The 25191-nt window shown below is 36.1% G+C and overlaps 3 protein-coding genes across 3 annotated transcripts in view; all 3 read right to left on the bottom strand.

Annotated features, from left to right (window-relative positions):
• The window catches only part of LOC128025234 (major facilitator superfamily domain-containing protein 8), a 32737-nt gene extending 28261 nt beyond the window's left edge, over window positions 1-4476 (bottom strand). The window contains exon 1 of the mRNA XM_052611365.1: window positions 4401-4476. The gene's annotated coding sequence lies outside the window, so the exon portion shown is untranslated. The remainder of the gene's footprint in view (window positions 1-4400) is intronic.
• Window positions 4477-6140: 1664 nt separating this feature from the next.
• On the bottom strand, window positions 6141-12614 carry LOC128025232 (nuclear factor 7, ovary). The gene is made up of 11 exons (XM_052611361.1): window positions 11606-12614; window positions 11198-11239; window positions 10913-11034; window positions 10710-10808; window positions 9105-9236; window positions 8864-8995; window positions 8513-8641; window positions 7814-7865; window positions 7659-7685; window positions 7408-7434; window positions 6141-7276 (listed from the first exon to the last, which is right to left on the bottom strand). Exons 1-11 carry the CDS (start codon window positions 11730-11732, stop codon window positions 6744-6746), a joined length of 1422 nt encoding a protein of 473 aa, XP_052467321.1. The 5' UTR covers window positions 11733-12614; the 3' UTR covers window positions 6141-6743.
• A 470-nt stretch (window positions 12615-13084) lies between these two features.
• Window positions 13085-24888, bottom strand: LOC128025233 (macrophage-capping protein). Its single transcript, XM_052611362.1, has 9 exons — window positions 24730-24888; window positions 18977-19170; window positions 16728-16882; window positions 16309-16470; window positions 15493-15642; window positions 14935-15021; window positions 14644-14776; window positions 13910-14001; window positions 13085-13586 (listed from the first exon to the last, which is right to left on the bottom strand). The coding sequence occupies exons 2-9, from the start codon at window positions 19167-19169 to the stop codon at window positions 13521-13523; spliced, it is 1038 nt and encodes a 345-aa protein (XP_052467322.1). The 5' UTR covers window position 19170; window positions 24730-24888; the 3' UTR covers window positions 13085-13520.
• Window positions 24889-25191: the final 303 nt, after the last annotated feature.

Below are 25191 nucleotides of genomic sequence, written 5' to 3'. Positions count from 1 at the left end.
CCCCCAGGTCATCAGACGAATCAGGGAGGATACCCACAAGGTCCACCTGGTAGCCCCTCTGTGGAGGAGCCAACCATGGACCTGTTGCAGCTGTCACTAGCGGAGCCATGGCCAATCCCCTTGAGATGGGACCTCCTCTCTCAAGCAAACGGAATGATACGGCACCCCAGACGTGAGCTGTGAGCTCTCCATATATGGCCTCTCTATGGGAGTTTGTAGACATCCCAGAGAGCATCATGAATACCATATTACAGGCTAGGGCTCCATCAACAAGGCACCTCTATAGCCTTAAATGGTAAGTTTTCACCTTCTGGTACACAGCCCAGGGTGAAGACCCGTTCAATGGTGACATATCTCAGACATTGTCCTTCCTCCAACACTTAATGGATAGGGGTCTTACTCCCTCTAGCCTTAAAGTCTATGTTGTGGCTATCGCAGCCTCTTATGCTCCTATAGCTGGGCAGTCCGTGGGTAAGAACAACTTGGTTGTTTGGTTTCTGAAGTAGTCCAGAAGGCTGAACCCTCCTTGCCCCTTCACAATCCCCACATGGGACCTATTTACGGTTCTTAGGGGCCTCAGAGAGCCACCCTTCAAACTGTTCAGACTGCAGACTTACGTTCTCTGTTACTGAACAGCTCTGCTAGTGGAGCTAGCATCAGTTAAGTGAGTTGGTAGACTTACAGGCACTCTCCATGAGCCCTTCTTATCTTGAATTCAGGCCTGGCGACTCCAAGGCACAGGTATGTCCTGAAGGTTCTCTCCACTCCATACAGAGACCAGTTCCTCCTTCTCAGGATGATCAGGAGTTTAACTTACTCTGCCCTGTCAGGGCCTTAAGAGCCTACATTGACCGTTCCGCCTAATTTCGACAGTCGGAACAGCTCTTTGTGTGCTTCGGAGGCCACACCAAAGGTCTTTCGGTCTCGAAGCCTAGGCTATCCAGATTGATAGTGGATGTGATAGCTCTCGCCTACTCGTCCTCTGGGCTCCAATGTCCGATAGGAGTTAAAGCACACTCCACAAGAAGCATGGCCTCCTCATTTGCGTGGTCTACTAGTGTGTCTGTGAGTTGGCCGGCTGGGCCTCACCGTACATGTTTGTCAGGTTTAAAACGTGGATATTCCTGCACTACAAACGCAGGTCTTGTCAGCATAATCCCACCGTCATGGTTAGTTTTTGCTTGTTGTCCAGCCTAGGATCAACTGTGTCTGGGTCCTTGGTGTTAGCTTAAATCCCCTACATATTCTCAGGCACCTTGGCGCCTGAACTGTAAGAGGTCAGTAAGATGACTGCTGAAACTCCATCCCCTGGTCTGGTATACTTTACATATTCGTTACAAGCCCTTCTCAGTGCTCTGGGCTACTACCCGGTCATCCTTCCTGATAGCACGGCGTGATTGTATTGTCCCTGTAGCATCTTAGCCTAAACAGCTTACGATGCTGTCACGACTGGTGATACAAGGATACACGGTGAGAGATTCAATTGTGGGTAAGTCTTTATTTAAGGGGCACTCCAAAGAGAATAAACAGTCCAGGCAGGGGTCGATACCAAACAAAACCAAATCAAGAATAAACAAAACATGAATTAGACAAGGACACAAGGCTAGGGCACGATGACTGATGGACATGAATTAACAAGGACTCCGTGACACATACTAAGACAGACCGGGTTAAATACACAGGGAGAGACAAACGCTAATGGGGAAATGACTGAGTGCAATGATTAATAACCAGTGACAGCTGGGTGCAATGATTTAGGCAGAGACGTGAGGAATGTGGTTAATGAAGTGACAGACACCATGGGAAAAGAGGACATCTAGTGGATACCCAGGGAACACAACCCAGACACTGTGACAGACGCAGTATGAGTATAGTATGGAAAGGGAACGTACTCAGTTACTAATGTAACCTCGGTTCCCTTAGATACAGAATGAGTACTGCAAGGATACCTCATGTCATCACTTCAGTCTAATTAAATCTGTTTGCCTGGGTGAGATGGCCACTTACATAGCCTGATGCCCCGCCCCTTTTGGCAGGTTGGGGCAGGCTATCTTACCATAGGCTCGTGCACCTTTTGGTTTGTTTCTGTCGAACTCCACGAACCAATGGTCATCAAGTTTCACTGTGTGATTAAAAGAGGCTTCAGAAATCTGAGAAAAAGGACTTTTCCCCGTAGCGTATTAGCCTAACAGTTTACAATGCAGTACTTGTTCCGTATCTAAGGGAACCGAGGTTATGTTAGTAACAAAGTACATAATTTTCTTGTGTTCTCGACATAAAGTCGTTATAACGAGAAAACAACTGGTTATGTCGAGGTAATGAGAAAATTAAGTCGTTATAATGAGAAAATAACTTATGTCGACATCACGAGAAAATTATGTAGTTAAAAATAATAATAATGCATGGCCGCTTAGAACTAAAGTACATCTGTCTTAAAAAACGTAAAAGATATTTTATTTTTACATTAAGTCGAGGCGATTGTCCACGCTGCTGGTGTCACCACATTCTTGACAAAGATCTGGCGCGCTGCTTAAGTTACTGCAGAATGATTATAGGAATACATTGTTTTAAATGTATTTTAATGTTATTGGTTTTATTGTAGCAGCATGTTTGTAATGTTTAATCGCCAATCAGTCTACATCTGTCGCCCATTTTTGTTATGATAAACACACTTTAAAAAAGTTTTCTGTGACTCCAAAGCACACGTCAAGAATGTGCGTTTTTTTTATAATAAACAAATCTCACAACAACGATGTGCATTAAGATGCAATCTGCACATTTCCAACACACGTTTTCCAAGACCCCAATGTGCAGATTAAGAATGCGCTTTATGGCAATTCACACATAGAAGGGATGCATGTTTGCTGTTCGCTTTTGACTGGTCATTGTGCAATCAGATGCACGACCAGGTGTATAAGAATCAATAGTGTAGCCAGGAAACACAATGTGGGTGGGCCCAGAGAAACCAGGTGGGCCTACCCTAAAATGCATCTGTTATCAAAATAGGCCAACACAACTACACCTGCTTGAATACATCACCCTTTTAATCAGAGCATAAGCCTGAAATTATGTCATCATATAGTTATGTTTTTAACACTGCTTAAGAAGAGCATCAGCATGGGGGCCAAACCACACACACAAATGATAGTGTTTAGTGCTCCGTACTGTTCACATCCCCTCAAAATGTACATGTTATAAAAATTACGGGAGACACATCCCTCTCATATTCTATGACCGTGGGCATGCACTACTCACAAAACTACCTTATCTTCATCATTATATTGCAAACAAGAATCAAGAAAAAATGCAATGTGTTTTTATAGGTCAAGTATTATAATAATTGCAACAAAATACACGGCTACCTTGTAAGGGAACTGACTGAGTGGTCCTGACTGACAGCTACGATGTCTTCACTAAATTATATTCAGTGATAATATTATGATGTAAATGTTCTTTATATATGTAAATGTTGCCTTTTATAATTTATTCGCTGTTTGAATAACAGTGGAAAAATAAAATAATGAAATCATTTGTAGCTCACAAATGTTTTTATTGAACTGATTACGTTAAACACAAATTCAGTAGCGGCTCCTGAATTTAGGTGGGGCAAAATTCTGGGTCATAGTGCTATTTTATAATAAACTCAAGAAAGCTAAATGTCTTTATAGTATTGTTTGGCAGAGATATAATGTCCTAGTGTTATTCAGCCTGTGGACGGCAAGTTAATGTTGACTGACAGGCTCAAAGTACACATATCACACTGTCAAAATAGGGGTACTATAGGGGTACTGTAGGAGTCCATTTCTGTCCCCCAAGGTACAATCTACACTAACGTACCCCTTAGGGCTTATTATTGGACCTCAAGGTACATGTATGTACCTTTTTGAGGGTCAAAAAAGGTACATATATATTCCCAAGCCTGTGCCAAGGGTACAAAAACTGAGGGTAAAGCCCCAGTGACAAGCCATTGTATCCCTAAAGTTACAGTTATGTACTTTATTTTCTGAGAGTGCATGTTTTGAATGTTTAAATTCTTATATATATATATATATATATATATATATACACACAAATTTAAACATTCAAATACTGAACAGAAATTGGAGACTGAAAAATGTAAAAATCCCCAGACAATGCAACTTAAATGATATCGTCTCAGAATGTTTATTTAGAATGTTATTGTAGGAATTTAAGTAAGCAAACGAATATCATGTTTCATCTCAAAACGAGCATTAAACAAACAAAACATTTAGCTGTATATTATAGTTTCGATATATAGTTTTTTTTTTTTTTTTTTTTTTTTTTTTTTACGTGAGAACATTTAAATTTAAGGATTAACACTTTCATAAAATGTAAACACTAGGAAACACATAGGAAAAACAGAAATGACAATTACTTACTGATCTGATGCAAATATTTAAAGCTGAAGCTGACTGATGTCGTCTTGGTCTGGAGCAGAGGATGACACGGGAATAGATTTTCAAATCTCTCCCGTCCCAGTCCAAAAAAAAAAAAAAAAAAAAAAAAAATCCCGTCCCTTCCCGTTTCAACCCCGGAAGAATGACTCCCTCCCACTCCTGTGTTGTATTTTTTGTTGTCGTTGTTGTTGTTTTTTTGTTTGTTTTTTTTGGCCGGGATTTGTCATAGCAAAAAATAAATATGTTTAAAAATACAGTACAGATCACAACATGCCTACTTTAGTTAAATAAATTCAAAATTTAATTATTTTATTTTTTATTTTATTGAGCTGAAAGCCATCTTAAACGCACACTGCACTTTGCACACATTAAATGATGTCATCCATGCTAACTCAGACGTTTTTTATTTTATTTTATTTTTTATTAAAAAAAAATTTTTTTCATTTGAATGTAGACATTTCACTCTCCTTAGATTTATTTTTCATACATAGAGTTTTGAAGTTTGTAGCTCAAGATCACATAACCGAGACAGCAGAAAACGCATCTTTGCTTTTATTATTTTACAGAAACACAACATTTTTGTTGTTATTCTGAGTGAACACAAATAAACGTATACAGATATTACACTAATATTAGTCTAACAGACTTACCCTGGAGTTGGTTCACCCTCCACCTATGCTGAATCATTTTAAGCGGTTACTCAGTCAGCAAAACAAACAAGAACACAGACACAACTGTACCAAATGAAGCGGGCAGTCAACTACAAAGAACTGAAACAAAAGACTACATTTTGAGTCCTGTGAACAAGTGACCATTCACACCGAAACGGTTTTAAGTTGTTCACTTGTTTTTCACTAGCCTATATGCAGGGGCACTGCACAAGATCCCGGGCCCTATGCATAGGCAGTTCTAATGGGCCCCCCTCCCCTTAAAAATATATATTCCAGGCTTTTCAAGGGCCCTTTCTTCCTTTGGGTCCCTGGTAATCAGTACTGGTTTTACCCCCAGTCCGACGCCCTTGCCTATATGAACATACGCTAGTCTTTGACCAGTCGTTTAAAGGGTTCAATTTACATTCTGCTTTTGCATTGCTTTTTAAAGGTTCATGAGAATTTGCCAGTGATTTTTAGCAAAAATGATTATATATGGCTATATTTAAATAAAAATTGCCGTGCTGACTATGGTTCCTTCCCTGTCCTTTAGGGAAGTCATGGCCTTGTGGTTAGATAGTTTGACTCCTAACCCTAAGGTTGTTGGTTCGAGTCTCGAGCAGACAAAACCATGACTTAGTTGCCCTTGAGCAAGGCACCGATCCCCCCTCCCTGCCTCCCTGGGTGCTGTTAATGCATAAATGGCTGCCCACTGCTCTGGGTGTGTGTTCACAGTGTGTTTGTGTGTGTGTGTTCACTGCTCTGTGTGTTTGCACTTTGGATGGGTTAAATGCAGAGCACGAATTCTGAGTATGGGTCACCGTACTTGACAGTATGTCACTTCACTTCATAAACAGATTCCTCACAGCTATGTATATGTGTATATACATATTCACGACACACCCTGCATACATACATACAAGCATACATATATATATATATATATATATATATATATATATATATATAAAGGAGGCTTGCTTAAGATCCTCTTCTGGCCCCATTGTTCTGATGACAGGTCCACATACAATTATTTTAAGAAAGACTACTTTTTAATAAAAGCTGTACTGTCGAATAAATACTATGTTCAGTTAGACTTAAATTACAGGTGTGTTCTCAGTACAGTAGGGCAGTTCAATAAGACATATTGTGACCTGTATTTTATGTTTTATTATTATATATGTATAATCATTCAGAGCTTCCATAAAAATAAAACGATTAACAAGTGCATAGACATTACCCACACATAAACACTGATATAGACTAATAAATATCTTGTTGTAGTCATCTTATTAATGGTTACAGGATTAACAGACAACACTCGGAAAAATAATTTGTGTCAAAACACATACTGTTACTTGCATACATGAAAGTAGACAAGCTTAGATACATTATAATAATCACTGAGCCACATAAAATATGCATAGATAAATTATATAAATGAATAAAGAGAGACATTAGTGTAGCAATCATTTTGAGGGACTAATGGGAATCACTTTGTAGTTTTAATAGCTCTCATTAAGTGGTTCCAGCCCACAAAGGTGTTGATTCGTCTGAATGGAAAGGTCACGATAAGAAGTAGCTTTTTACTGGGATCCAAAGAATCAGTTGTTAAGGTATAAATGTTCAAACAGAAGCGCAAAATGAAAGATGATCTTTTAAATCTACTCTGCTGTTAGAAGTGGCTCTGCTCTTTAGGAGACCATATGCTTATAACTCCCCTGCCATCCAGCAGGGCAAAGAAAGGGTACAGCTTCTCACGAAAATGTCCAGTGAAGGTGTAGATGTGTGATTTGTTCTCTGCATTGTAGAACGAAATCTGTCCCTCCTCGTAATCGATGTATATTCCCATCTTTCGGGGCACCAGCAGCAGTGGCAGTGTTGTTTCGGGATTGGTGCATGCGAAAAACTGTCGTGTGCTGCGCCACAGGACCCAATAACCAGTAGAGGGATTCATTGGAAAGCGGCCATGCCTTTTTGATGAAGCGGTTGTCACTCCAACTTTCCAATAACCATTGTTTGCAAATTCCACTTCCCAGTAATGACGGCCCATCATGTAGCCCTCCCAGCCTAGGACACAGGGCAAGCTATCAAATCGCTGAGGGCTGAAAGGCAGATTGGCCTCTGTTTGACCCTCCTGGACTTTCTTGTGGTCATCAGAGAGCTGCAGCCAAGGTTGGTTGGTCATAGGATCAAGAGTTACATCAGCTATTTGACAGAAAGATGTGAAGGCATTAGGACTAATGCATTTAACACTTTGTTAAAGCTGGAGTGTGGTGTTATTTATTTTTTTCAGGAGACGTGGGTATGGGTCATATTTAAATATTATATAAACTTACCTTTTGAACTCAAAATCCAGTTCCATACTGAAAAATAAGAGAAAAATATTGTATACTTTGTTTAGACACCACATTTTAATACTCAACTGATTGGCTATGCAAACTTAATCATCTTTCTTTAGAAACTTAATCATTCTCTCAATATTTTTTTCCTCTTTTGGAAAGTCATAGAAATGCTATCATTTTTTAATATCTCAAATGTTCTCCATGGGAGAAATAAAAGTAATAGTTTTTATAAAAGCAATAGTTACCTGAATTAGGGATGTATCGTGGCATGCCTGTTTGACAAAAAAAAAAAAAAAAAAAAAAAACCTTACAAAATCAGTATTAATATACTTTGTGTATTAATAATTTTCAGTGTACTTTTCAGCTTTATTCACTTAAGGTTAGATTTTGGATCCCTCACCAGCTTTCCAGGTGCGTTGTTTAGCTGAAAGCCATAGATGAGGAACCATGCCCTGAAATAAATATAAAAAACATGAATTAGCAGCAAGCAATTTTAATAAAGGTATCTTATGAGACACCCTCTTATACTGTACATTAGGATTAAAACTACATGATGTATGATGCATTTACAGACTTTGTTGTTTGAAGTAACTTATGATTTTGAAATCATTCTGAAATTCTTTTTCAACAAACAATTAGATATAATGTTTCTCTGTCACTGTTCATACAGTACATAATAAAAGTCTCTCAAAGATGATAATAAATGGTCAACTTGCTGTAAACCAATGCTGCCCAATTGCTCTTTGCTCGTAAACAGCCTGAGTGAAACCTCTTTTTTTCATCCATGTATTTATCAGCACTATCTCTAAAGCAATTTATTTTTATAGCGTCACACTTGCCCCTGATAAGAAAATATAAAATATATTGCATCCTCTATCACAGGAATGGAACTATTGTATATATGTGAACAAGCGATATTGTTTGTACCCCTAATAAAATAAAGTTTTGCAATACTGACAAAATATTAGTCTCTGGTTTTCATTCATATAAGCACCATTTCCTCATTTAAATGGCACCACTTTCCAAAACATTCCCAGTATTACACTACACCACTTCCCAAGCACAAATAGTGACAGAAGTGCATTAATAGCCATCTAACCTTGCCGTCTTCTTTCAGCAGACTCCAAGTGATGAACTCCAGCAGTGGCATGAGGGAAACCAGCTTCTTCTTCTTCAGCCCCAGGAGACGTAACAGCCGTGCCAGTTCATCTCCCAACACTCCAGAGCTCTGCATTTCGACAGAAAGAACAAATATAACATACTTTGCATCACTTCTGATGATCTTATCCATTAGGCTAGTTAAATGTAAATGCACGGAATATTAAAGTGCCATTTTACAAGACAAACTAATTCCACAAAAGCAGAAAACCATGACTGGACTTAGGACAACTTAATGTGTTTGTGACAATGGATAAGAGATCTGATAATATAGATATGCATGCTGTCCCACCTCTGACACACTCTGAATCTCTTTGGCCCACTGCGTGATCCTCTCATGTACAGCCTCACTCTGATCTTTATCCTCCTTCGTGTCCACCTCTTGATCAGTCCTCTCCTTTATCCACGGATGCTTTTCAGACAGCTGGGTTGACACAGGAACAAAGAAAGCTCAGTTTGAGGAAGCCATCATATATGATGAACAGAACCCTACGATTGAGACTTTTGTCTTTTTTTCGTATAGTCATTTTCACCTTGTCTACACTTTGAAGCTCGCTGGCCCACTGCAGAATAAGCTTTCGACTCTCTTCAAGACTGCGCTCAGTTCTGGGGTCTGTCTGACGCTCTGCTTGCCTGCTGCACCCTTCACCAGGATCATCCTCGTTCTGTAAATCACAGACACACATTTATGGATTATTAGACGATATTAGATATTAGCAGTTGATTTTGGATATTTGATTTGGCATGCTCTCTTCCTCTATTTTTACATTTCCCATCATCTAATGCTCACTTCATCTTTAAAAACACTGAAAATAAAAATACACTTTAAATGTAATTTTTAGCAAATTTCTAAATGAATATCTATACTGTAAATTATAAAGGTGGGATACCTAAATTTACTTGAAGCATTTAAAAGGATTTTTAGTTCTTAGTGTTTTATCATTTGTTTATTTAAAACTAAATAATAAAGATATTATTTTCATATTGTCTGTTTATTGTTTATAGACCATACCATGACTACAAACACTGAATTATCAATATTGGCCTAAAATCTGTGTATCCTTAAACTCTTTCTTCTTTTGCCATCTCCAGATGCATTTTTTGTTTTTGATGTCAGAGACAAACTGTTTATTAAATATTTCCAGGCATCATATTCAATGCCCTTGCAAGGCCTTTCTCTCTGAAACTTCGAAACAGCCATATTAATGTAGACAAATTGATAGTGTATTTGAAAATAAATAAATGTTATATTACAGACATTAAAAAAATTACTTTCTTTTATGCTGTTATATAAAAAGAAATAAAAATAACTGAAATATTATTTGAAAACTGTTCACCACATACATAGTGTGATAAGGCCCAGAATATCACATGAAGAATTACTATGTTATTGATATAGGTGTGTTATTGGTTATCCTGGGCAAACATAAATTTATCATCTAGCATCATACATTTCTCACGTGGCAACACTAATCATATGATAGCATGGATAATAAAAGACATTGATTGCCACTGAGTTTGCACGCGAGGAGAGAGAGGAGTTTCCCAAGAAACTGCTACTTAGGCTGTGAAACACATTTTCCTCTTTATATAAATAAATAAATTTACATGTGCGAGCCTGGTCTTAAGTTGCGAAAGTATATTTTTAGCAATAGGCAAAAAAATACATTGAATGGGTCAAAATTATAAATTTTTCTTTTATGCTAAAAATCATTAGGATATTAATCAAAGATCATGTTCCATTAAGATATTTTGTAAATTTCCTACTGTAAATACATCAAAGCATAATTTTTGATTAGTAATATGCATTGCTAAAAATTTATTTGGACAACTTTAAAGACGATTTTCTAAGTACTATTATTATTATTTTCATCTTCACATTATATTCTATTTTCAAAGAGTTGTATCTCGGCCAAATATTGTCCGATCCTATTAAACCATACATCAATGGAAAGCTTATTTATTCAGTATTTAGATAATTTTTGACACTTAAGACTGGTTTTGTGGTCCGGGGTCACATATATGCATAAATATTTATATATATATATATATATATATATATATATATATATATATATATGTTTTTTTTTTTTTTTTATAGTATACTGGTAGTAAATAGTAAATAATCCATGGCCTACCTTGCAGACTTGTGCCACCTGTTGCTTCCAGTGGTTTATGAATCTGATGCACTCATCCAGGCTCCGGAGATCTTTCAGGCCTTGCTGACGTTGTCTTTGCTGGAAACAAACACATAATAATTACCAAGAGGGTGGTGTACAAGTTATTGTGATCATGGCTGAACATTGATCCACCTTAACATCTGTGAGTCAGTTAGTATTACCTGTGAACGGGTAGAAAATCCACTACTGTTCTTGAAGGTGGGGGCAGAACTGTGGACCTGAATATCTTTCTCTGATAGTGTCCAGCGCACGGCTCCAACAGAGTTACTCTGCTTCTGGAGCACTGCGGGCAAAGTGGAAAAGAAATATTACTTTTGAATGACTGTGGTTCCAGTTTGAAATGAATGTAATGTGTTACAGTTAAACAGAAACACAAGCATGCACTACAGACAGCTCTTCTTGTGTTATATTAGGAAAGAGAAAGAGAACATGTATAAGAGCCATACTGTTGTCCTTCAGGATGCTCTTCAGAGTCTTTGTCTGTTCACCTATACAAAAGACATATTTAAAAGTTTTTTTTTAGATGGATGTATTTTTATTTTTAATGCAGATTAACTTAAAAGTGTTATTATATTTGACTAAAAATCACTAAATCTGGATGATGATGAAAAGCATAATAATAATCATTATTAAAATATTCCTGTTGATCATAGGCTTGATTCCCAAGGAATGCATGAACTCATAAATAGATTGAATGCAAAATAAGTTGCTTTGGTTGAAAGTGTCCGCCAAATGCATAAATGTAATAATAATCACAATACTTCTATCAAAGCAGATAACAATATTAATTTCATAGTAATGGCACCTTGTAATTGACATAATAAAGCTATGCATGACACTCAAATGAGACTTACCCATGATGAAGTGTTGGGGAGGCAAGTGAACACTGAGGGTGTCTGGCAAAACTGAACGTTGGCGCTCTATCATCCCTATTTCAAGCTGCCTGCATTCTGAACTTTGGACCTGAATTATTACTGTCATGACTGTATGAGGTGGAGAGCAGCTACGTGCTGAGATATGGTCTTTCCCGGCAATGATTCAGAGAGCAGTCAAAATGGCATGATGCCAAAAAAGATGAGTGAATACACTCGCACATTGCATTGTCATGCATTAGCTATCATGCCACATGTGCATTTACTGATTCACTGAACACTCTCTAACAGATTGTATGTGGAGTTGTTCATCAGATTAACCTTTTGCATAATACTCAAAGATCTCACATTTTGTTAGCATCATTCCTCTGCATGTTTTTTTTTTTTTTTTTTTTTTTTTGATGGTTATATGACTGTAAAAGGGTTGTATAACTATCCAAAAATGAATGCTATCCACATGTGAGAGAGTTCAGTATTATAAAAGTATGATAATTTGATCCACTGAACGGAGCAATTTTGCTCACTTTAAATTCCCGAAAAGCCAATAGAGTAAGTTCCTGCATGATATTCATTTGATGACAGTTCATATAAATCATTTCTAATTGGTGTTTGGTCACAAGCAAGTATTGGTATTATCACAGCCAAACATGTAATGATGCTTGACCTTTCTGAGGGGAATTGTTGATTATTGCAGCTGCTGAAGACACAGCTACAACATTATTAACAATGTTTTCACACCGTAAAATTCCATAAGGGTGAGATGGAAAGATTTGGAAATTATTTTGGTGGTAATTGACATTTTCCAACTTTTAACTTGTGACTCTTGAAACAGTCCACATTCCCCATGTTTAGTTGAATTTTTCGTGATTTGAAAAAAAAATGATTTGAATGAATAAACTTTATTGCTTCAGTTAAACTGAATTTGATTTGAGGTAGCAAGCAGGATGCAGAATTGTACTTAGTATTTTAATTTAAATAGAATTAAAACATAACTACAAAAAAAAAATAATCATAGAACGATTATAAGCTCTTTCAACTTATTTAAATAAACACAGTTAAAAAAAAGCCACGAGAAGACATTTATACTTATTTGACATTTAAATTTCATTATATGTAATTTATTAATTTAATTTCTAGAATTGGGGGGGGGGGGCTTAAAAAGTGTTTGACTTATATTATATTGTTAAATTGCTTGATGTCAATACTTATTTTATAAAGTTATATAAAGTTTTATAAATACAATTTTGATGGCTGTGTTAATGTGGCAGCATTGAACAAAAAAATAAATAAAACATCTATGTCTAAAGAAAATCATGATAAAAAAGACATCATAACAAGCGGGCAAGGATTCCCATGGACTGTATCTGCCGTATCAGTGTAATCTTATCTTTTCTGTCTAGAGGGGAATTCCAGGGTTTTGTTGCTATTGCACTTCTGAGAAATAATCCTAGGATTGTCTCCTGTTTTTGCATATATGCTTTTTTATTGCCATGCATATTGCCATACACAAAATGAGTAAAAATAAAAAAGGAAGCAGGCTGTGAAATTGTGCGTTGGCTTGAAAATGGTTAGTAGCATTATAATGATTTTAAGTAGAAGTAGTATCTACTCAGTGGTTTGTCAATATGAAGGCTGCAAAATAGTTTTGACTTCTCAATCAAAATAGGGGAAAATAGTTAAAAGCTCTTTTAAATTTGTATTAATCAATATAAACATCTTTTAAAAGCCATAAAAATGTGGTAACAGACAAATAGTAAAGCCTCTCTCACTCATATGCATTTTTTAAAAGCTGATCTTATTTGATAAAACAGTCATTTGTTTATAATGTAGTATCTCTGTGGCCTTATTTAAGTGCATTACAGCTGGTTGAATACAGTTTATGCGGTTGAAATGCAGTTTAATTCCAGTTTTGAAAAAACTGTTTAAAGATAACAGTCTCTCTGCCTTGTGGTAAAATCTCCACCTGTAAGACAAAAAACATTTATAGATTACAGATGGTCTAGGATCTATTTATGAAGTGAGGGATGGTGTTATAAATTATTTTGCCTAATTCCTCAAAAGACTAAACAAAGACAATGAGCATAGAATAGTAAACCCTAGAATACTTTTGTAAACCACTGGGAAGATTGTATGCTGCATTAAGTTGAAGATATTTGGCATTTCTAATTGAAAATCACTCACCCTCATTATAATCAGAATTGTATGTGTACATAACTTTCAGCACCAAGAGGAAGTCAAATCTGTTTAAGCGGTCAAACTAAGCCAGGCACAACAGCATTAGCTGACCTGTGTTTTCATCTTGGCGTAATTCATTTGCTGAATGAAGTCATCTGCCATTTTCAGAGCTGCCCTCTTCTCTTCTGCATTGGCTCCCATTCCTGCCAAGGAAGAAAAGAAAAAAACATTTTACAACAATTTACTTTCAATGAAATACTTCTTTCAAATTGTGTGTATCCATGTATGTACACTATATTCAAACATTCAAAAGTTTGGGGTCTGTAAGATGTTTTTCATCTTTTTTTTTTTTTTTTTTTTTGCTTACCAGGGCTGCGTTTATTTAATCAAAATACAGTAAAAGCGGTAATACTGTGAAATTTTACTATAATTTAAAATAGTAGTATTCTTCTGTAATATATAGAAAAATGCAAATTATCTCTGTGAATGCATAGCTAAATTTTCAGCAGCATTACTTCTTCAGTGACACGAGTCAATGTTATGATTTGATACTCAAGAAACATTTATTGTTGAAAACAGTTTTATTTCTTTATTCATTTTTGTGAAAATTGTGAGACTTTTTTTGAGAATTATTTGATGAATAGAAAGTTAAAAAAAACTTTTTGTAACAATGTAGAAGTTTTTACTGTCACTCTTAATAAGCTGAAAGGATCTGTGCTGAATAAAAGTTATTAATAAAAAAAATAATAATAATAAATAAAATAAAACCAGACACATACAGGCCAAACAAAACTATTTTAGCTGCATTTCTAAGTTATTGTGATAAACATGTACAATTTTCATACCTTTCCAAACAAAGATTTTTCCATTGGCCCCACTGTCCAGGATAAAACAGTCATCACGTCCCAGCAAGTCCTTGGCAAATGGACTTTTCTCTGACACCTTGGTCAACTTCATCGACCCTGTTGCATCTGAGACCTAAGAATTAAAAAAATGTAATCATACTGGATGCACATGAAATGGAATGACAATGTATGTTTTTTTTTAGACCTTTAAGGAATTTTCATCCATTATAAGTATGGATGAAATACCTAAAGGCTAGGATTCATTCTAACATACACATGTAGTCTTGGTACCTTGTAGAGGGAGGCAATATTGGATGCATCTGCTTGGCTGTCCTCCTCTGGAGTGCTTTCTTTCAGCTCTGGCATTGGACCAAGAACCTTTGGACATTTTAATACATAATTATATAATTATTTTAATACAAAAACATAAAACACTGACACTGCTTCTGTGTCCAAACCTCTTCATTTTAAACAGCCTTAATGAGCATTATATATTTATAGCACATTTGTAAGCTAAGCTTTTAAAAACTGTCTCCGGCCACCAATATTTGAATGATTCAGAAAGGATTAATCACTGTGTCTGGTCTGAGATTTGGATATGAAGATATAGGTTAGAATCGTGACATTTTTTGGTAGCATTACAGCGCCCAACGAGTGTCCTTTAGCACCATTTGTTGTTTCCTTATGAGTACTGAAGGGGTTTTTAGACAAGGAAACTTTGACAGACTATGTAATATAACCGGTGACTGAATTGGGAAGTGTAAAGCGGAAGAATCACAGAAGGGCAGAGTTCAACAATAGTTTTTTTTTGTTGTTGTTGTTGCCAAAATACACGGGCATTGTTGTTACCTGTAGCATTTCCTGAGTCTCGTCTCCCTCACTGATGTTAGTGATCTGGGCTTTGCCGTGTCTCTCTGTGTCTCTTATCAGAGCGGCGATCTCCCTCACCTTCTGCTTCTCAAACATGTTTGCCTGAGATCCTATCCATGACACAATCGTCTGCGCAGAATCAAAAGATTTAGATATTCATTTCAGACGAAAGCTACATGGTTTGAAATATTATTACAATTTAACTGTAATTTTACTGTTCCTGTAGCTCAAGTGGTAGAGCATTGCTTTGTCAAGTGCAAAGTTGGCGGTTCGGTTCCCCGGGAACACATGATAGGTCAAAATTAATAGCCTGAATCCATTGTAAGTCGCTTTGGATAAAAGTGTCTGCTAAATGCATAAATCGAATTGAATTTAATGTAACTGTTATAACTGTATAATGTAATGTTTTTGAAAATTTCATTTATTCCAGTAATGGCAAAGCTACATTTTCAGCTATTACTCCAACGTGATAGATCCCTCAAAAATCATTCTGATTTGCTCATTTGGTGATCAAGACACATTATCATTTACTAATCATCATCAGTGTTGAAGGCGCTTGATATTTTTGTGGAAACGGTACCAAATGTTTTCCAGGTAATTTTGACGAACAGAAAATTCGAAAGATCAGTATGCATTTGAAACATTTTATGAAATTATAGCTGTCACTTTTGATCAATTTAATGGATTCTTGCCTAATGTTAAATGTTAAAAGTAAAATGTTACTGATTCCGAACTTTTGAACGGAAGTGTACGATGTACTGTGTATAGTCGAGAGACATACACAAATACACACACCTCGCCCAGGTCGAGTATGAAGCAGTCCCCTTTGTTAAAGCTCTTCCAGCTCAAATCCACTTCTTTGGCTCTGATGTTACGCTTCCCTTTGATTTGGTATAACCTCTGAACGGGTCCAGATCCAGACTGGCTTTTTCTGAAGCCAGACTCCACACCTCCCTCCTGTAGAAACAAAAGAGTGGGACTATACAAAAACCACAAGCACTCTTTCATTTAATTATGCATACAGTATAACTAGTACAATAAGTTTATTTTTATATCAAGTCTGTTTGTATACATGGCTCTCTCAGAAAAAAAAAAGATAGAAAACTGTCCTTGAGGCAGTACCCTTTCAAACGGTTACATATTATGTACACTTAACATGTACCTTTAAGTTAGTATTTTGTACTGTATGCTAACAACATTATCTCATATCTCACCTTGTAGCTGACACCTCGGGGGAAGAGGTTCATGAACTCTGGGGACTCATAGCCTTGAACCTGTCTGTGCTGGACCGGATCTCCACCCAGGAAGTTATCCAGCTGGGTAGCCAACATGGCACAAGCTACCTGCTCATCACGAGATGATTTTTCTCCTAAACCGGAGAAAGAAGATGATGTATATTCAACCTTTTCAACAGAATATGGAATTTGCATGTGCTATATAGTTTAAAAACTTCATCTTTTAATGCCAGTAAAAAAGTCAGCAAAAACAGATAAGAGAAAGCAATTAGGCTTAACAGCTCAACATTCCATCAACATGGTTGCTCCTGGAAACGCTGTGTGTGTTAACAATAGTGCAATATTGCACAGTTCAGCCCTCCTACGCAAACACATCCTCTATCTGCACAATTAGATTTTGAGCAACAGTTATTTGGTCAGATATACCAGATGTTGAGCTGTTTGACCTAAGTGAAAAGCAGTGTGTGGTAGTTCTAGGCGATTAACCACATTTTATTTTCAAGCACGATTTTGGCTTTCAACGATTATGTAAACAATGATTATTGTGCTGCATTCTGTTTCACAATGATACTCTTGTTCTGTCTCATGTTAAACCAAGTGCCACCCTCTCCTTTAAACTGGTGAGCTTTTTTCACATTCCTAAATGTTTAGTAGTTTTCAGTACGTTATGGAAGTGCCTTACAACATACTGTAAATTATTTTATTTTGAACTTGTTTTATATGATTTTATTGTGATTTATATTTTTTAATTGATTGTCCACCCATGATGATTTTTAATTCGGTTTTCAGTTGAATTATACTTAAAATACCTATATTTAAGGAAATATGATTTTAAAAGACAATATTTTTCTAGCGTCTAATTTGTGAATATTTATTTATTTAACATTGTTTGTGTTTCTTTTTCAACACAAGTATATTTCAAGTGTTCTTTAATTCAATAAAAGCATGATGTGTCCCAAAATACATCCCTAAATCAAAATTCTGTCATCGTTTATTCACACTCAAGTTGTTCCAAGTTTCTTTTGAGGAGCACAAAAAATATTCTGAAAAATAATAGGTATAATGTAACCAAACAGTTGACGGTAGCCATTGACTTCCATAATATGGAAAAAAAATACTGTCAACTGTTTGGTTACCAACATTCTTCAGAATATCTTCTTTTGAGCTTAACAAAAGAAAGAAACTCATACAAGCTTGGAACACCTCGAGGGTGAGTAAATGACAGAATTGTTATTTTTTGATGAACTATCCCTTTAATTAAGCAGCCTCCTGGTTTGTGGCATAGCCAAAAAAAATTATGCATGGCACTATGTACATCATCATACTTCAAGAGGTCTGTGGATGTTTAGAGCATGGTGGTACATGTAGAAGGTTCATGAATGAATAATGTGGTGGGGTTAGGAACTGACAAAAGCTATTCTGAGTAAAGAAGAGATGAGGGTGTTTTTGATGAGGCATGGCTAACAAGAAGGCACGGGAGAAGATGGCTCATCATGCTGACATCCAGCTTTGTGTAACCTAAAGCACCGGATACACCATAAGACAATAGACCTAACTGAAGTGCTGTCACTGGCCTGCTGAAACATTAATAGGCTGTGAAAATACCCACCCATGCCTTTTTCCTCTGGGAAAAATCCTCTCTCTCATTATTTCTTTCTTTTAACTTGCTGTGTAGAATTTTTACAATTATGATATCACAGTACACCTGTACTAGTGTTTGTGTAGTCTTTTCTTTGTTTTGATAACATGTACAAAACTGAATAATAAATATAAATATTTATTCATGTGAAATAAAAGATTTGTAACGATTTTTATTAATGCATATTTCCCCCCATAAAACACCATTCATAATGATAATGTCTTTCAAGCTTCAAATGTAACAAAAATATTTATTTAAATCAGAGTCTAAGGATGAAAGTATTCTGAAGACTCTGAAACAAACATAAATAAACAAATAAAAAAATGAATTAATAAAGACTCTTGAAGTCATCGGCATGTTAAATAAATTGCGTTTTTAACCCACATCTTCTGTCCCTTTAAAATCATCAACATCAACCAAAAACAATTAAATAAATAATCATGATAATAAATAAATAGAACCATATTTTGTTACATGTGAAATTATTATTAAAAGTGTAATGCTGAACTTAAATACTGAACGTGTCTTTCAGACAGCACAGATGTAAGTGACAAGATGAACAAACAGAGAAAATCAGTAGCTATCTCACCAATCCACATGTGGAGGTCTGCTCCCTGGTCACCTCGGTTATCCAGCACGAGGTAGGAGTCACCGTTGAAGAAAGCCCCCACCTCAGCTTGGGCCAGAGGAACAGCCTTCATCTTTTCCACTCGCCAACATCTCAGTCCCGGCTGCCTGACCTCATCCCCAAACTGTCCTGGAGCGGCCTGAAATGGGAGCATTCTGCAGAGAAACACATAGAGTGGCGAGGAGGGACAGTCAAAAAAAAAAAAAAAGAACAACAGATAAATAAAGTCCCCAAAAAGACTACAGTTAGCAGACATCTGATTTCAGATTCTTTTATGTGTTTATTTGGCATGGTACAAATAAACCAATCAGTCTAATTAGGATGCTATTGTGATGTTCTGACACTAACAGGAGCTGCATTACTTCACTCTTATGTAAAGAAGAAGCCTCAAAGGTCATCTTATGTCACTTGAAGACATGCCAAAGTGGTTCCCAAACTTTTTTCAGCATGCACCCCTTTCTAGTGTTTGGCACCTGTCAAGCACCCCCCAACACCTTACTCTGGTTAGATTTCACATTTTTAATTGCAATAACTAAATACAAATATTCACTGTAAATTAGAAAACATAATAATAATAAAAGATCACTTCCTTTTTTTTGTGAGATGGATGGGCCTGCATGTTTGCACACAGATCATATACATTAAATATATATGATATATACATATAAATATTTAATTTCTTTAAAGCCCGTCTTTAACCTGGATTCACGAAACATTCTTAAGAAGAAATTTCTTCTCAACTTCCATTTTCTTATTTTTTAATTTTAGAAAAAACTTAAGGATATTTTGTATTCCCAAAAAAATTCATCTTAAGAATATACTTATTTTTTCTTAAGATTGTTGAAGATAATCTTCTTAAATTTAGGACAGCCCCAGACTTGTCTTAAATCCAAATAATAATAATTATTTAATGAATTTATTGGGTTATTTGAAATTAATTGTTATATTTGAACATTACAGCAACAGCTAGGAGGACTAGAGATGTGCACAAGTTTTCTGAAGGGACAGCGATGACTGTTAATGTAAACATGATCGCTCATGATTAGCCTGTGTGTGACGCTGCTTTTTGCTGACTTCAAAACTCATTAGCAACCCTGAAACGAGTCAGGGTTAATTTTAGCTTATTAATACATCATCTTTGGCAATATTCGGTGCATATGAGTGCGCAGGATGCATTTGCTGTAGAAGCGCGGACTAAAATACCGGAAGCGTTCACTCAGATGAAAGTGCAAAAACACGACACAAAAATTAATGAAACAGCTTAAGACAGGCTATTTTAAAAGTAAAAGTTAAAAAGTTAAAAGTAACTGTTCAAAACAGGCCGCATTAAAAACATGAAGCTGAACGCCATTCAAAGTCGCAACAAAAATATACAGTCTCGTGCGTGCTTATGATCATGATTATTAGGGTAATCTACAGGAGTGAGTTTAGCAGCAACATGTATTTATTCAGATAACGGCTGTTAATTTCTTAGAAATTAACAGCCGAAAAAAAAAAAAAAAAATTAAGATGTTCTTAGGAATATATTTGAGAACGTTTTAATATTTTCATTTATTTCTTAAGAAGATTTTTGTGAATCCGGCCCCAGGTGTCCATTCTGTTGAATGTAGTAAGTGAAAAAATGAACGAATTATCAGTTAGCACCTAATATGAACTAAAAGAACAGGGCGGGGCTATTGTGACACAAGTGCTTGTAAAATGAAATTATATCAATTGTAATTTATACAGTAATGTAGTGTGTAATGTGAAATGTGAAATTTTATTTCCTAATAAAACCTTTTCATGTAAAGTTTACCTCAGTTAAATACATAAAAATAATAAAGAGCGATCTTTGCACGCACCCCAGTTTGGGAACCACTGCAATAGAGTGATTCAGACACGTCCAGTTTTACAATGCCAAAGAATCTGCTCACATATTCACTGTTGTGAACACGGATAAAATAAACAGCTATGAGAGAGTTGAATGACACTGCTCCACCCTCCTTATCTGTTCATTCGGTGCCACATTTTCTGTTTAGTCACCATTTTGGAATGCCACCTCATAAACTACAAGGAAGCACTAGCAGGGAATCACTCCCTCATAAATATTATGTTTCGGTTTTAGCTTAACCTAGTACTTCACTTTATGATAGGTTTCAAAGAATGCATAAGAAATTCTATATTTCAAATACAGTCAGTTAGCAATTGCCATTTATAGAGAAGATAGAGGATGTAATGAGTTGTAAAAAAAAGGTCAGTGTGCAAAGAAGTGAGCTAGACGGTTTGTCATCAGACCCTTTTCAAAATGATCATATGATGAAGCGTGGTAGAGCACGTAGAGCCTTTGGTTAACCTGCTCGTGTGAGAGCCATACATTAAGCAATTAATCTGATTAGACAGAAGGTTTATGTGCCCTCCATGTCACGAACATGTCTTGACTTCATTGAGTGCCTTACACCTCACCCTCACATTACAGCAAGGTTTAAAGCAGGAACTAATACTGGTTTCTCATGTAAGCAGACGTGAAAGTGTCTCAGTTTAAGCAAAGTGGTCAGAATTGTGTATGACACGCACAACTACAGTGAGTCATGCAAACCCAGAGGGCAAAGAACATGCAAGCTGGCACACACACACACACACACACACACACCGACCCACAAGCTTCACAAATAATAATAACGGAGCATGATAAGGGCCTGATCCCCTTTACTGTCTGATTTGAAACAGGATGCAACACCCATTCATTAACAAAATTACAGACATGGATCTAATGATCCCTTTCCGTGGTCATTGCCTTTCAGAATAAGCGTAAGTAACTCGAGTCATAACCTCTATGAAAAAAAGAAAAGAAAAATTATTAGTGCCGTCAAATGATTAATCACAATCCAAAACAAAAAAAATTGTTTACATAATGTGTGTGTGTATGTTTTATGTGTATATAAAAACACAAACACACACACACACACACACACACACACATACATATATATATATATATATATATATATAATTTATACTATATATAAATATTTTTTTTGAAACAAAACATTTTTCTTAAATATAGGTTTTTGTATTTATATATACAGTACACACACATTATGTTAACAAAATCTTTTATTTTGGATGCGATCAATCGTGATTAATCATTTGACAGCACTAATTATTTTACATTATATAGTATTTTATTTTATTTTATATTTTTCATATTATAGAGATTATTTCAAACATAATATTGTGTCCAAAATCACATACTAACACCTTGTCCGAATATTCTCTACTATTTGGTAGGCAAAAAACAGTACACGAAAAGAGTTTTGTGTCTGAATTTATATTAGAAACGCAGGCGAAAAGTACCCCGATGATTTACTACTTCCGACGAGATTCTGAAGTTTGCATCCAGTGGAGACTTTACAAACCCCTGAGGCCACATTAGAAGATTTGTGAATAGCAGAGAAGCAACACACCCAAAAGTAACATGGCAATGACAACATGGTGGATGTAGCATGTCCGGATTTCATTCATACTAAACACAATCATCGCAAACTTCTTAACAAATGTAGTACCAATTCAGACAGCATGCAAATGTGGACACAGCTTTAGTGTAGGTACTTACGATTTAAGCATAACTAATTTGTGACTGTTAAAAAATATGTTATATAAAGTATGTATGCGTTTAGTATGAATGTAATCCAGATGTACTACATCCACCATGCTGCAAGTGCAAAGTTGTCTATTAAATGCGCACTTCAGTCTAGTGTTTTATGAATGCTACTAATTCGGGCATAGTAATTTAACGCACTGCTTTTCGTTTACTATAGAGAGGTAGTGTGCAGGATTGTTTTCAGACATGTTTCCTAAACACTCCTCCCATTTTCTTTTGGTCAACAAACAAATAATGCTGCCCCCTCTGCCACACCATTGGTTGACTGACTGATATTGTGAGCTGGGAGTGAATCAAACAGCTTCAGTGTTACACTTCTACTGTAAATCAACCTTCAAATGGTTTTCTTGTAGTTGTCGCAATGTACACAAAGATTTTAGCATTTTAGCACTGAAAAGAATACACACTTTCGCTTTAAATAGTGATCACCCATATTGGGACACAATATTATTGCTGCACTGGAAATATTAGTATACGGTCTACTACAAAACAATATGAAATATGACAAACATACAGGTACAGCGCAGGATAGTGGAATGAGTTCCCATGCGCGTAATGTGAAGACAGGGATGACAACAGAAGCTCATAGTGTCCCTTGGTAAGTAAAGAATGCACTCAATGCTACGAAACACACTTGTCCACTTAACTGTAAAACCCCGTTGGCCTGCTCCAGCATGCTTTCTGAGCCCAGCTCCATTCTGCCTGTTCCAGTGTGTGTGAATTTACCTGGTCTGGTTAGCTTATATGTGTCCAGTAACTGGACACGGGGGAATAATCTGAGCGGCCCTGCTGAGTATGGCCCACAGCGAGAAGAGTCGGGTTGCCTGACAATTGCTAAGCACTAGCGTGATCATTACTGCAAGCCACCATCCATCTTTCCTCCATTCATCAGAGGGAGTCGATGGAAAAAACTGTTTAAAACATGGCTTTTATTTCTAAGACAAAAAGTTGAATTTTTCAGCTGTTGTGAACCAGCGGTAGAATTCTACGCAAAACTATTACCAAGTCAAGACCTTAACTATCATTTATTAGTTTTGACACCATTTTTGAGGTGTCATCTAATTAATTAGTTTACTTTGTATTAAAAGCTCTTTAATCATTTTCGATGAATTGTATGCTGACAATGGGAGCTTTGCATAGTGGCTCATAAATTACAAAACAAATGCAAATGACCAGTAAAATATATGAACCAATGGTAGAACCAAATGCAAAACAATTACCAATTCAAGACAGTTATTCACTTACAATAAAAATTTGAACTATTGTTTACCAAATTTAAAAATTATTATTATTATTTTTTATTTTGTGGCTCATGCAACACTTTTTTTTTTATATAAAAATCTTTAATAATTCTTAAAATGTATGGTAACAATATGAGCTTGGCCAAGTGCCTCATAAATAAATAAAAAAAATTTTTTTATAAATACGCAAAAGAAAAACACAATGCCTGGTCAGCGTAACATTATTACATAACAGAGAAAACAATGAAAAGAAAGCAGTTAAATAAGAAAAGTGAGATGAAAAACAGATAAAGAGATTGATAAGGCAAACCGATAAATAATCTATATAGATAGAGCCTATATCTTTCATGCAAGTAGATTGTAAACAGATAAATTGCAAGAGACAACGGTGGAGCCATAAAAATATTTTTTTCTTAGAAGGAGCTGCAATCGAAGTGTTATCATGTAACAATCACTCAATGGAGGGTTTGTTTGGTGTACAAGAAAACACAAGCTATTTATGTATAAATGCATTTCTTTTTAGATGCTCACCAAGTTCCTTATTTTAAAAATTCAGAGTCAAGGTCAAGATGTGCAAAATATTCGACTTACCTTTATGTTTTAAACGTTAATAAGCAGCATTTCTAAACAAACACATTTTAAAATATGAGTGCACATTTACTTAAGAAAATAATCTGCTAGATGTGAGCCTAAGGACAAAGGTGTGGAGCTGTGGGAGTTTCTCTCTTAAAGCTCTTTGCTTTAAGTTGCTTTGCTCTAAAATGAATCTGGCCTAATTTCGAGGGTTATGCATGTATAATTTGTGGGTTTCTGAGCAGTTTTACAGTGCTTACCTTGCTGCTGTTGAAGTTGGAGAACCCTACGGTTTCAAGAAAGAAAGGAAGAGGATTTGAGTGGAGAGAAAATGTGTACAAAATAACTTCCTGCATTAGTTCTGGCCCAGCCCCCTTGAATACACCCCTGCCTAAACTAACAGATGTCAAAAACTGAGGGGGAAAAGGCAAAGGGACAGAGAGTGACATTCACAGATTTTTTAATAGTCCCAACAAATGCATGGCCTGTTATGACTAAATTTGACTGGAGGAAGACCTGGACTATGTGGACTGAAAGAGTAGAAAATATCTCAAAATCACATCTAGTCAAAGAGGTTTCTCAGTTTCTCTTGTTATATACACACACAGGTCACACCCAGTCAGTCACAAAGCATTCCTGATAATGTCAGGGCTTGCCCGTGGACACAAAAGAAATGAACGTAATAGATAGCCCATAGTCATAACTTAAAACATGCAGCTAGG

Source organism: Carassius gibelio, chromosome A12 (assembly GCF_023724105.1).
Source record: "Carassius gibelio isolate Cgi1373 ecotype wild population from Czech Republic chromosome A12, carGib1.2-hapl.c, whole genome shotgun sequence".
Lineage (NCBI taxonomy): Eukaryota > Metazoa > Chordata > Actinopteri > Cypriniformes > Cyprinidae > Carassius > Carassius gibelio.
Note: the sequence above shows the minus strand (reverse complement) of the source record. Positions and strands in the feature narration are given on the sequence as shown.